The 14,649-nt window shown below is 42.3% G+C and overlaps 1 protein-coding gene across 1 annotated transcript; it reads left to right on the forward strand.

Moving 5' to 3' along the window:
- Positions 1 to 7,514: 7,514 nt before the first annotated feature.
- LOC104909263 (deleted in malignant brain tumors 1 protein-like) lies at positions 7,515 to 9,408 on the forward strand (the record flags this gene model as incomplete). The annotated part of the gene is made up of 3 exons (XM_031554537.1): positions 7,515 to 8,173; positions 8,781 to 8,804; positions 9,272 to 9,408. Coding segments are annotated over exons 1-3 (465 nt in total), but the record flags the coding sequence as incomplete, so codon positions are not given.
- Between the last annotated feature and the right edge of the window lie 5,241 nt (positions 9,409 to 14,649).

The following is a 14,649-nucleotide window of genomic DNA, read 5'->3' on the forward strand; positions in this document are numbered from 1 at the left end:
CTTTCTAATACCTGTCAAGATCCTGTTATTCCATATCTCTCTTGTCACTTCTGCTTGTTGCTTGCCACAGGCTCAGACATCTGACTGTGAAGCCCCAGATGCAGGAGGATAGCCAAACCTGCTGCTCCCCTTTCTCTTCGAGCTCCTGGGCAGCCTAGAAAGCGTGTTTTTGGAAGCTACTCCAGTGTGTGTCGGGTAAACACTCATTGAGCCGTGCCAGTGTGGAACAAGCCTTCTTTGTTTCATAAGAGTTTGTTGGATGTCTGTAAAGAACGTGATGTGGAGGAAGACAAGTGCTCTTCTCTCTGCCAGGCCTGAAGGATTTAATCCAGGAATCACATGAAGTGCTTCCCAAAGGCTGGGTAGGATGGAGGCTAGGAGGATGCTAACAGAGCAAAATGAAAATTAATAGCTAAAATGCCCAGTAACTACTAAAATACAGTCAAAGGGATGACTGACTGCATTTTAAAAGAAATCCTTTTTTTTTCCAGCAGATAATGCAGCTCACTGCTGCAGTAATGCAGGCTGTAGGAGCATGGAGGGCACAGTCTCCATTGGTGCTCTGAGCAGAGCCACAGAGCTGTGGACATCTGGTGTAGATGTGAGAAGATGGGAACACAGCAGCCACCTGTCTCCACTTTGGGACAAGAGAAAAATGGAGACATGAAGAAAATCTGCCAGCACTTTTTGCTTGGTTTCACTGATTTTCTCCCTGGCTGCACGCAGCTGGTTCCTCTTGAGCCATTGGGTCTGTGAAGGGGAGTGTTTAGCCAATATGTGCAGAGAAGAGAAGGGATTGAAATGATAAGGTGATTGAAAAATCAAGCTATTATAAACAAAGTCCTGCCAAAAAAAATCAAGAGAATGTTTTTAAAAGTTAAAAGTATCTCCGTTGTATGAAAGCATTAATTTAGTTTACTAAAATCAGGCTGGTCAAGCTACAGAACACACCCCTTTAAATCTTCATGCTTATAAATTCTGAACCAGGTTTTATCAGCACGATAGGGATCCCAAACAAAATGGGTTGCACTCTGGCCATCGTGTGCATGCTACTGCTACTTGGAGGGCATCTCCAGGGGTCAGGTACTGTGCCTAATGCTGTTCTACCCTACCTCTCTCTCTTGTGTTTTCTTCTAAAATCGATATTGCACATTTTGTAGCTTGTAGCAAAGCCCACTCTAACTGGTAGATATCTTGAGAAGTAGTAGGACTGAAGGGCTGGTGATGCCATTCAAATATCTTGGGTGTGTATTTAATGCAATGTAAAAAGCATATATTGTGTTGTATTTTAATTACTGTAGGAAAAAATGCATAGAACAAATAATTTTTTTTTTGCATTGCACTGGAAGGGCTTAGACAAAGCACAATGCATTGAAAGAGGACACGAGCAAGCAGGTAGGAGCTTTGGTAAGTGCATGGTGAGCTGCACACAGGTGGCAGGTTTGACACAGCCTGGGTCAAAATTATTGCTTTGGACACACAGGGTTGACAGATCTGTTCCTTACAGTAAGGTGAAAAGTGAAATACTGTAGGCAGTGACCTTCTGCTATTACATTCTGAGTGTTGGCTTCCCTATTTAATTCACTGATGGCCAGGAGAAACACAATATGCTATGCTGGAGTCCCCACCAGATGATGATGTCTTTGTGTCAGTATAACTCTAATTGAATGTGACTGCCACAGGGACACTCAGATGCCTCATCCTGGGATGATGCTTTAAAATCAGGTCTGCAATCTCAGGAATTCAGGACTGGTGAGCAGAAGAGAATAGAGCACACTTTCTATGAGGACATGCTCCTTGGAAAGCTGCTGTAGAGCATTTCCTTTGGTTGCCTCACGGTCCCACAGACATGGCAGCCACTCTAACAGTTGATCTCATTTCTTTTTGTCTTCCAAAGAACTGAGCCTGAGGTTAGTGAATGGGCAGAACAGATGCCAGGGCCGCGTTGAAATATTTTACAATGGAGCATGGGGAACAGTTTGCGATGACTCCTGGGACATGGACGATGCCAACGTGGTCTGTGCTCAGCTCGGGTGTGGCCGGGCCACTGGTGCCGTGGGGGCAGCCCAGTTTGGTGAGGGCACAGGAGACATCCTGCTGGATGAAGTGCAGTGCCAAGGGAACGAGGCTCTCCTCTGGCAGTGCTCCCATGATGGATGGCTCATCACCAACTGCCTTCATCAGGAAGATGCCGGTGTCATCTGTGCAGGTAACTGGAGATCTATTGCCATCAGTGATCAATAATAGTTATAAGCCAGAATGAGGACTGGGTGCTCAACAAATGGCAGCTGAACTACCAAACCATCACCGAGCTACACAGGACATCCCCAAACTATTCCTCCGCATTTCAGCAAATACTTCTTAAGAGAGCACTACAACCTACCCATTACCTTTCACGTTCAAAATCTTCACATAATTAGCTCAGTTAGACAGTTATGTTTCCTTCTTTCTGTAGAGTATAATGCCGTTCTGAGACTTGTCCATTTGGCCATTTCCATTGCTTCCTAACTAAAGGATGAATTCAGCTGATTATTCCTAAGATCATTGAGAAAATAAGCAACGATTTCCACATGCAGTGTGAAATTGGGTCTTTCATGAGACATATTACTTGATGTGAAAATACATGGCACCGTACATTTTAAAATATGGATTGGCTTATATAGACAAAATCCTAATGTGCTGAGAGTTGGTTTTGTGCTGTCTTTTATAGCAGAGTAGTTAAAGAGTGATCTTTTCTGCTCACTTTGTTGAGTGCAAGTTTGTTAAAAAAATGATCTTTCTCACTCTGCTGTTTCTTTTATTTCAGGTTCTTTGATGTCTGAAATTCCTGGTAATTTTCATCTCATATATCTTCATCTTGTTTACTGACTAAGTCATTTTACCTAGTGTAGTCATTCAGTATATACAGTTTGTGAAGAAGAGTATTTGCCAATACCTTTGTCATGATATGATTTTGATGTATTGAACATTTCTGAATATGCATCCCCACAAGTTTTTAACGGTTAGGAATATGCTGTATCTTCAATTTTCAGTGTGTTTTTATCATCTAAATTCCACAATTTTTCATTCAAAAAAAAAAAGTCGATAAATATTTTTGGCCAATCGTCTGCTGTCTTTGGATAGGACTTACTATTGTCTCAAATGTGTAACAGCCTACTTGAAACCTAAATAACCCTCTCACTTTTGGCCTTCCCAAAGACGTGTCCCTGAGGCTGGTGAATGGGAGGAACCGATGCGAGGGCCGTGTCGAAGTCCATTACCAGGGCAACTGGGGCACTGTCTGCGATGACTCCTGGGACCTGCAGGATGCCCAGGTGGTGTGCAGCCAGCTGGGCTGTGGTAGGGCTGTTTCTGCCCTAGGAAATGCCAATTTTAGCCAAGGCTCGGGAGAGATCCTCCTTGATGACGTGCAGTGCAGAGGGAACGAGGCCTACCTCTGGGAGTGCCCCAGCAGAGGGTGGTCAGTCCATAACTGCGCACACTTGGAAGATGCTGGTGTTGTTTGCTCAGGTGTGTTTTATGTATTTATGCAATGCTCCATGTCCTGGCCAGTCAGAGCATGAGGGACAGCCCTGTCCTGGCCACCATGCTCCTCACCAAGACTGCTTCCCAAAAAAAACAGGCAGAACCTTCATGTTTGAAGCAATTTCTTTTCATCTATAGCGTTGTTTCTGTTTGATACTTGCTTTTTCTTATTATTCAGCTGTGCATATTAGTGATTTCTACAGAAATTAAGTACAAAAAATCTGTAAATAAGTTGAAAAATTGTACACTCCATAGATATGTCAGTCTAGGTTAGGTCTTTCAATGAAAACGGGATAACAGTCCAAGAGAGCTACCAGGTGGAGTACAACCATTTACCAACTGCTTCTGTCCATCCACCGGTATGTCCTGCTCCTTCTGGGACCTGGATGTTCCTTTACTGTTGGGTAATGTGTAAACAGAAGGTCAGCAAACAGAGCCATCCCATGCAGAAGTGCCAGAGCAGGCGCAGAGAACAGGTCCAGCCTGGTGCTGGTGGCACCTGGCACAGCTTGTCCCTGCAGACCTTAACACAAAGGTGTCATTGTGCTGGAGGTGGAACAAACAGTGGTCCTCATTGTCACAGTGAGTAACAGCTTGTTTGGACACCCATCAGCTGAACTCTGGCAATCTGTGCTCATCCTGTACTAGTTAATAGTAATACTGCAGCACAGACTGCACTGAAATGCATGCTAGAAACAGGCCTACAAAAAATTAGTACTACTAATATTTCAGAACAGATCTAGCTTCTGTTGTAGACCTGTGTAACAGTCCCCACACAAAGAGAATTATTCTGTATAGCACTGATTCAGCACTATTTTCAGCATAATGTGCAATGTGACATTTCATCTGTAAATTCAGCAGTTACTGCAGTGACTGAAAACTCCACCTAAAAGTGAGCTGTGTTTTTTTTCTCATTTGCAGCTTCCACAGGATCTGAAGTGACAGGTAAGTGTCTTAAATATGTGTCATTCTCTTTAATGTCCACATGTTTTAGAACTGGATTTGAACAGCTAAAAACAATGATAGATTTTAATTGAAAAGCCAGGGTGTTGCTCTCTGCACGTTGGATGGGACCTCTCTTTAAAATAATAGACTCCTTTAGCACACATAACAACAGGTGCTCAGCTTTCTTCTTCTGTTAGTGTTAAGCACAGAATAAAGTCAAGAACTCGCCTCATTTATATCCATCAAAATGTTAAGTCTGGACAAACGAGGCTTGGCTTTGTATATACAGAGTTACATGAAAGTTCACACCTAAAGTTTGTTCAGATCATCAGTACTGTGGATCCTGTGTTGCAGAGCTTGAGTTATTCAGGAATGTCACTATCTTTGGGTATAGTGGATTAAGGAGCATGGCCTTGTTCCAGCGACTCTGAAAAACAGGAGTTTCTAGGTAGGTTGGAAATGCACACGCACACCTAACTAGTGAAATGAGCGTGGCATGGAAATCTGTCTATCTATAGTGTACCACCTTAATTCCCCTTTAGCAAAAAAATATCTTTGACATTACATGTCAGCTAAGGTTATGGAGTGCAACTTACAGGCAGAGAGCCAGCTGTGTCAACCACAGTTTTGCAAGAAAGGATCTGGGCTTCCTGGAGGATGAGAAGTTGACTATGAGCCAGCACTGTGCCCTTTGAGTGCTGCCAGCAGGTCAAGGGAGGCAATTCTTACCCTGCACTAGCACTGGTGAGACACACCTGTAGCCTCAGGTCCAGTACAAGAGTGCAGCTTCCCTGTACAAGAGAGGTAGGGGCATCCTGGAGCATAGAACTGTAGAATCATAGAATCATTAAGGTTGGAAAAGGCTGCTAAGATCATCTAGTTCAACTGTAAGCAAGCCCAGCAAAGGGTCATTAAGGGTCAGGGGGTAGGAGAATGAGATGTGCAAGGAGTTGCTGAGGGAGTAGGGTTTGGTCAGTCTTGAGATTATGAAGGGGAGATTTTGTTGCAGTCTACAATAACCTGAGATTATAGAGAAGATGGTGCACAGCAATAGGTCAAGAGGCAAAACAGATGCGTGTCAGAATTGGAGAAATCCCACTTTGATAAAAAGAATTCTTTCTTTTCCATGACATGATCAAACACCAGAACAGAGACCATGAGAAGCAGTGGAATATCCACACTTGGAAATACTCCACACTCTCCTAAACAGGACCCAGAATAGCCTGCTCTGGGGCTAAACCAGGGATGTCTGGAAGTCCCTTCTGACCCACACGAGCCTCTGATTTTGTCTAACAATGAAGGTTCAGCAAAACTCTCTTTTTTCTTTCAAAGACATGTCAGTGAGGTTGGTGAATGGATGGAACCAGTGTGAAGGGCGTGTTGAAATCCTTTACAAAGGAGCCTGGGGGACCATTTGTGATGATTCCTGGGATATAAATGATGCAGACGTTGTCTGTAACCAGCAGGCTTGTGGACATGCTGTGTCATCTTCAGGAAATGTCACCTTTCCTCACAGCCCAAGATATATTGTCATGGATGATGTGCAGTGCAGAGGGAATGAGAACTACCTGTGGGAATGTTCTCACAGGGGGTGGTGTAGAGAGGAGTGTGACAGCCGGCGCGATGCCAGCGTCATTTGCTCAGGTACACACTGATCTACTTGCTTTATCGAGAAGAGAAATACTTGGTTTAATCTCCAATTTTGTCAAATTGAAAATTGCTCCCCTGATCTCAAATTTTTCTCAGCAGAGTTGTGGTTCTGTTGCTGGAAAGAGAATTTCCCTTCTTTTCTTACACGATCAAAATTTGTTCTTGCAAACTTCCATCCAAATAAGCTTAAAAAACTTTTAGAGCATTTTAATCAGTGTCACTCATAATGCATCCACAGCTTTTGTACTGCCATCACTAATTCATATTAACCAGTTCAATCTGCATGCTACCAGACTAGCAAGAAGCACCAGAAAATAATCCTGAAGCACATTCTGTCCTTAAAGAACCAACCAGCTTTCACATAGGAGACTTCTCACAAGCTTAAGGTCCTAATCCCACTCGCCTTTCCTTGACAAAGCTTCTATTGAGAGCTGCAGTCTATTTATTTGAGTGAGATAATCAGGGCCAAATCCAAAGGTGTAGAGTCATGACTCTTGTAGTCCAGGGGCAGGGAGCAAGAAGGGGAAGGAACCAGGGCTTTGCTAGATCCCCCTGAAGAAAGATGTGCTTAGATTTTTGGCAGTCTTAGATCCTTACCTAAATTTAAGCTTGGAAAATTTCTGCCTCTGTTAGATGGCATAAGAAGCTCCAAAGTTCTATCCTAATCTCCATAGATTTTCAAGTTGCTGGCAAGGAAAGTCATGTTATAATCTCATGTCTCACCATTTTTATTACCTTCAGAAACAGATTATTTAACCAGTTGTTGAATGCTTTCTAAAATAAAAAGAGACATTGTAAAGAAGGGTGAAGCATTAAAAGCTCTTATAAAAGAAGCTCTTAAAAATTAATTATTTTGGAAACATTGATGACTGAAATGTGCATTTTATCTGTTTCTTCCCATCACAGCTTCTACAGGAACTGACATACCTGGTAATTTCAATTTCATACTTATTCAATAGTTTCTATCCAGAATTTTCTAAAGCATAAGCATTTTCTTGCTAAAATTATTACAAATCATGTTCTGACTTAGACTTACGGAGTGTGACAAAGTCTTCACTGGACTAGGGTGCTTTAAATCCATGGTTATCTAAAAGAAAAGCTATTGGATTAATCAGTATTTTAAACATTCCATAAGTTGGATGGAGCTACATCGCACACACGCACACAAAAAGACCCTTTTGTTCCACGCTTTAATAAAACTCAGAACCTCTTAAGTGATGTTAAAACACAAGGAGAAGAGACAATACAGTTATTAGAAAGTCATGGCCCCGTTGTGATGTTTTGGCTTGATTAACCTCATCTCTTGGTCAACTCTGTTTCTGTGGGTAAAACTTCGATTCTCTTCTACTAATTATAATATACTGTCATTAACAAATTGATAGATAAATGCCCACTAGTGTTTATGTAATGCAGGTTATTTCTTTCGTTGCTATTTATCTCATCACAGGAATTAAACTGGGAATGAAAACTTGGTTTAGGCAACTGTGAACACTGCCAAACCCTGGCAGCAAGCCTTGGTTCCAAGGGTGAACCAGGAAACAGCACATGAGTGCATACACAGTGACCCGAGGACAGCTGGCACTTATCAGTGCTGTCCTCGCCTTCCCTGGGGGTGAAAGGCCATGACAGAATACAATAGCCATAGGAACACGTTGAATCAGCTCCAGAACTAATCTAGGATTTTAACTTTGCAGTTCAGGAGCCTTCAGACTCTTATCTCCTTCTCTCTTCTTTTTCACAGAGGCGTCCATGAGGCTGATAAATGGCAGAAACAGATGCGAAGGGCGCGTCGAAATCTACTATCAGGGAAGCTGGGGGACCGTATGTGATGATTTCTGGGACATAAATGATGCGCAGGTCGTCTGCAGGCAGCTGGGATGTGGAAATGCTCTCTCTGCACTGGGAAAAGCACATTTCAATCCAGGGACAGGGGATATTTTCCTGGATGATGTGCAATGCCATGGAAATGAATCCTACCTGTGGGAATGCTCTCACAGAGGATGGGCCACACATAACTGTGGGCACAGAGAAGATGCTGGCGTGCGTTGCTCAGGTACAAGTGGTTCTATTTATTTAAGTAAAACTCTGCATTGTGTATATTGAGAATCTAATCATCAGCCCGAAGCAAGGGAAATAGCAAGAAAGACAGTACAGCTGGAATTAGAAGTATGGTGAGGCAGAAATCAAGAAATGAGCTGCCTCTCTCTCTGTTTTCCTCCATGTATCTTTGGTCTGGGATGCTTAGAAGATGCTCCTGGTGGTCACTCAGTGACACTGATGTGAGTGCAGAGAGAAGGAATGCTGTGTTCTATGCAGGATACCAGAGGAGGAAATACTTGGTGGCTTGGTTGACACTTCACACTCTGGGCTTCACAGACATGGCACCGTTCACAAGAGTTTATTTTTAGAAGCCATTCCTAAAGAATTAAAGGTTACTCTATCTTTTCAACACGAGTTAAATGTTATCTTGATTCAGGTAATTAAAGATAGTACATAAAAAGTAACTTAGTTTTAGAACAAATCAGACAATATAAGAGACTCCCACCAGGTAAAGCAAAGTTTTGTTTTGCATTTGTTCTGCTGCTGTTGATGATTATTTCTTCTGAAATAAAACTGAAGCTGCTGAAATTAAGTTTTTCATATGTATTCCCAATCCACAGCTTCCAGGGGAGCCAGAACACCTGGTAAGTCTTATCATTTCTTTTACTGATCATTTAAAAATTGAGTATCTATTGTTAGACATAGTTTGCTTTTGTTTGATGCCAAGCCTTGGGGAAAAAGATAACATTTGAGGAGGATGGACAAGTTCCATACTGCAGCATTTCGTAGAGTGGCTTGGATTGGAAGAGATCTCAAGGATCATGAATCTCCAACCTGCCCTGCTACAGGCAGGGCTACAAACCTCCATATCTAATACTAGACCAGGCTGCCCAGGGCCCCATCCAACCTGGTCTTGAACACTTTTCAAAAGATGTAGGTGATTATGGAGAGCTTGAATGTTGGGAAGAGTTCCTTTGAAGAGGAATGTAAAGTGTGTATTTCATAACTTGTTAGTGACTGAAAATCAACAAATCGCACAGCAAGGAGGGAAAACCTTGGACACACTTTCAGACATCCATCATGACATTTATTTCTGTTCTGTCTCTGGTAGAAGTAGCTCTGCGCCTGGAGAATGGTGGCAATCGATGTGAGGGACGTGTGGAAATGTTTTACAAAGGACAGTGGGGAACAGTCTGTGATGATCGGTGGGATATCGACGATGCTCGGGTTGTCTGCAGACAGCTGGGCTGTGGGCAGCCCATCTCAGCACCGGGAGAGGCCCAGTTTGGGGAAGGCTCTGGGATTATTTTCCTGGATGACGTGCAGTGCAGAGGGAACGAAGCTTACGTATGGGAATGCTCCCACAACGGTTGGTCAAGACATGACTGTGGCCACAGTGAAGATGCCAGTGTTGTCTGCTCAGGTATGCTCCGCTTTGTCTTCTTCATTTCAAGAATCTCCCTTGATATAAATTCTGAAGTATAGCTGAAAATCATTAGCAGTCGAGCCCATGATAGAAAACCATTCTTTCTCCACTGCTGTGGACTATTAAAGACCTAACAGATATGAATCTCATACCTATTTACCAGCTCATTTGATCGCTTTTCTCTCTGGTTGTTCTTACAGGGCCTGCAGCATAAGCAGAGGAAATAAAGATGTGCGTTACCTTTAAGGCTGGTAAACTGCTGAGGCATTTACAAGAAATCTCAGCAAGCATTTTCACTGATCTGCAGTCTCTATGAAAACCAGATTTCTCGATGAGGAATTATAAGCACAGCTTCTTTCCAATCACTTTGATCTGTTATGAACTTAACATCTCAGTGATTTTGTCTGTTACCTATCTGATATTCTCATGGATGAGTATTTGTGACTCGTGTTTTTGAACTTTAGTTCACATAGCAGAAATTAGAGCAAATCTCTTCAAAAAAGTAGTGCCTGTGTTATCCTCCACTCCGTGTCTCTCATTCCTGAATTTGGAGAGAGAAAAATGGTTCAGTTCCTACCCATAACAGGCTGCTGGTGGCAGTCATAGAATCAGAACAATCTCAAATTCCAGCCTGAATGCTCCTACCCTTATACTCTTTTTACATTTGCTAATGGATCTGCTTATGTGGGACTTTAGAAAATATATTTGTATAATCCATCTTTGTCCTTGTGCTTTAATCCTCTCTCATGCTTGTAAACATTCACATATTCAAATCAACTGAAAATGAATCTGATTAAAAACTGATCCAGTAGAAAAGTTTTCACAAATGGAGTCAGCATTTGGACTTAAGATTTAGGATAGTCAGAATTATTTCCCTTACATACATAAGGCAAACAAATTACGTGATTCTAAGTGATCATAAATAAGCAATAAACTCTTTCACTGCATGACGTTGCTTACTGCTCATCCTTCTTTTCTCCATATCGAAACTCTGATTGCATTATTTGTCCAAAATGTCACAGTTAAACAGGATATCTGCTTTTCCATACAGTGTTTGTGGAAAGGAGAGCCATCCCTTGCCAACCTCTCACCCAACACAGCTCCTTGGAGCACGTGGGGCAGGAGAAAGTGGCATTCCAAGATGTCCCACTGAAGCATTCCTTGTTGATCTCTTAATAGATCCTATACCTACTTTAACTTTGTTAGGGTAGCTTTACTTGTGCAAGCTTGCACTGTGGAAAAAAATAAAAAAGCAACCAGTTTACAAAGAAAAGCAATCTATATACCTGCTTTACATATGATTTTTCCTTTCACGTCCCAGTCACTCATGCAGGAAGGAAAACTTTCCTAATTAATCAATGTAGTTAGCTTGATTGTTACTACTATTTTTTCTATTTATTAATTAATCTTTGTTATTTTGTTAATTGTTCATTTCATTATCTTTAATTAGCAACTAATAAAATAAAGTTAGAATAGTAGAATCATAGAATCACCAAGGCTGGAAAAGACTTCCAAGATCTTCCAAAGGGATGTTACACCTCCATAGCTGATTCTCTATGTGATTCCTAATGATGGCACTTGCTGAAATAGAAGGGATTTTCTTTGAAGCTGAGAAAGATGTTGAGAAAACTGCCAGGGGAGTGTTTGGGAAAACTTTATATTATTATTAACAAAGTTTACCATGTGAACATCAAAAGAAGGAAAAACAACAAGAATGTGGCAAATGCCAAGATAAGTAACCCATGTTGGCAAGGAGTGCTAGCCAATTAATTATCTGGGTAACAGGATTAAATGACATGTAGTTCTGCATGCAGAGCCAAGACCATTGTACCCATTTACATTGGCACAGCCTCCATCTCTGACAAAGATCAGGATTCACAGGGGTTGAAGGGGGGCTTCCAGAGACCAGGTGGTAACACCTTTCTTTCAACACAACGTCTCTGGGAACTGGAAGCAGTACCCAGCACTCAGTACTCAGTTTTGTCTACAAAAGAGGGCTTCCCATGTAAAAGTCCCACTTGGCCTTATGAAGAAATTTGACGTAATTGTGGAGAACCTACTTGAAGGTTGTATTGTCAAGGATGTGATTTATTTCAACCTGGCTTTGCCATTTTCTCTAGACATTCTTTAGCGCACAAAATGCACTTCAGAATTTGCTGGGGTTGAATTTAGCAGAATGGTTGGTAGAGAGGAAATGTGAAAAATGAAAGAATTGAAAATCTTTCCTTACATCTTTCCACAGAGTAATATGCAGCAAGGCACAGACAAGTTCTGCACACTTATCTGCCATCTGTTTTCACCCTCAGCTAGGAGCAGCACCAACCCACAGGCTTACACAGCAGTCACATCCCTGGGCTGACTGAAGTCAAGGACCAGTACGTGGCAATTGCTATGGCAGCGTTCAAGTGGCAATATTGTGTGGCATTTCAGTAAATTCTTCCTGTTTCACTGCTGTTAATTCACGAGTAATCTGCAATGACCCAAAAATGTATTGACATGACCCAAAACAAAAGTACACCCATGCATCATACCGCGGGTTCACACACCAGGGTCTTCTTTATCAGGGAAGAAGAAATACAGTTAAATACTTGTACAAGAAACACGTGGTTAGGAGAAACGCAGGCAGTGCAAGTTAATGTGTCACAGACATCTCAATTAAATTCCTTACAAATATTAGTTATGAGAGCTACGACGCGTTGTGGTTTACAACACCACTGAGATATAACGAATAAGGAGCTGAAAGGGAAGATGAAACGGGTGCTGCCTCAGGAGGGCCAGATTCTCCAAAACACCCTCTGAATTTGTCGGACAAGGAATACAAACAACCTACCTGCAGTCTGTAGCTGTCTCATGCATCATTTATTTGGCCCTCTGCTTACTTGTTATGGAATTTGCTACTGTTAAGGCCTCTCGGGACCCTACAGAAGATCCGAGTCGTTAGATGACGTTATCCCATAACATCCACTCCCTAAGGACAGTGCCTCGCTGCCCTCCAGCGGTAGCAGCCTCACAGCAGTAGCTCTGCATTTTCTGGTTGCTCGTAGCCCCTCAAGCTCCATCTTTATGGAGTTTATAACACTACAGGCTTCCATGAGAATTGGATGTCGTTTGAAAAAGCTGGAAAAAGCTTTGCAGGGAGGAGTAGGTGCAGCAAAGCTCCAGCACTCTGCGAGGAGAGCTTAACACCCACCCTGCAGCGTAAAGCTCTTTCACTATGGACAAATACTCTTTGTTTTCGGAGTGAATTTTGATAGATTCCTTTAAGAAGATTTCCTGGGAAACAGCATTGCGATTCCAAGCCCACAAAGGTCAGCCCTACTGTCATCACTGCTATTTCCTGCCATGCAGGATTAGTTTGCTTGCTTAGCTTTGGACTGAAGACTCACAACCTCTTCTTTAACGGTGCCTTCGATGTCCGTGACAAGAGCTGCAATGTTTAATGCGGAGGTTGGTCAACCTTTCTCACCAAACACTACGGATTAGCTGTACAAATCTGCTGCCCTTGCTCACATCTATACCTACCACACTACTCCTCAGATAGGGTACAAAACAGCCTGCAGTGGGATCCAGTTTCACCAGGCAAGAGTGGGGATGTGGAGCCCTCTGCCCTAAGCATGTCTGCTTGGACCAATGGCTTCTTTGCAATCTGTTTTGTGAAGGAGATTGAGGAATGCTGAAAAAGAGAACCATGAGGTTCCTTCTATTTGTTTCCAAAATTTAGATTCATTCAAAAGTGAGACATGTTTGTATAAAGTAGCTTAATTGCTGTTAGGAAAGAAAACTGTTACATACTGTACCAGACCCAGCTTACAGCTGTTTGGATAGAAATATTGATAAGGATCTACTATAAACCCATTTAGTCACTTCAGGAAGTGGCAACAGAGTTCAAGTAATCCACACACACGGAACTGCGAGTTTAAATATTTGACATGACTGGTTTTGCTCAAGAAGGTATTAGGATGTAAGAACATGGATGTTTGGATAGGCACAATATGTAATAGCGTGTTGAGAAAATAAGAAAAGATCTCATGGAACAAATGAATTTATGTTCATTTTTATATCTGCTAAGAACCTTTAGTTTTGCTTTTTCCCTCTCTCTAGCTGAGAGCCAGCTTCTCCCTGCTAGTGCTTAATGAGGCAGAACTGGAGACATCCTTTGGGCCACAGTGTGTTGCCACCATCACCTCGTGCCAGGGAGAAATCTGTGGCTGAAGGGGTTGTGGTGGATTCATGGCTTTGTGAGATACTAATCTTATCCAGTTGTACACCATGGCCCTTCTAGGTGGGATTTTTTCATGCAAAGCACCTTATCTAAAAAGATAGCTTGAAAGCTAATGGCAAACAATAACCTCCAGCACAATTTGTGGTATTTTTCTTCTTTACAATGATTTTCTTTCATGCGTTCTCTTTGTCCTTTAATTTGGATTTCCACTAGCACTATCGTATCTTCTGCCTCTCCTCCTATGATCTGCTATCTGTTACCAGCAGAATAAAAACCTGTTACTAGTTTCTCCCCTTCAGCTGACAATTGCTCTGTGCCTCAGTTCTTTTGTGCAGTATCTCACAGATCCAAAAGCATGCCTCATATTTTGCAATACACAAAGGCTCCACTTCCATAGTTATGAAGGATATACCACTCAGGACTGTCAGATAGTACTTGTCCTCTGAAAGGGAAAATTTCAGGCTAGTTTGTTCAGGAACACACCAGCTGTGAAACTGGTTGATGGAGAATGGGCAGTAAGTTGTCAGTAGACTCTACTGGTCTTCCCCAGAGCAGTGCATGGCAGCTGGTCATGCCTCTCTGACTTTACATACAGATTCATTGAGTTTTAGCTTAATTTAACACCTTCTGGCCCTATCCTACTCCATTTCTTTGGCTGTTGTAGTTCAGCACTTGCCCTGCTAGTTTACCCCCAAGAGAGGTCTTCCCACCCAATTATACCTTGGTTGATAACTCGTATAGCTGTTTCATTGCTCTGTAGGCTGCAAGTGAAAAAAGAACTGACTGCAGATCAGGAGAATGATGGAGGGATCTACTTCCAGGTTAAACAGGAACCGGAGAG

The sequence above is a fragment of the Meleagris gallopavo genome, chromosome 8 (genome assembly GCF_000146605.3).
Source record: "Meleagris gallopavo isolate NT-WF06-2002-E0010 breed Aviagen turkey brand Nicholas breeding stock chromosome 8, Turkey_5.1, whole genome shotgun sequence".
Lineage (NCBI taxonomy): Eukaryota > Metazoa > Chordata > Aves > Galliformes > Phasianidae > Meleagris > Meleagris gallopavo.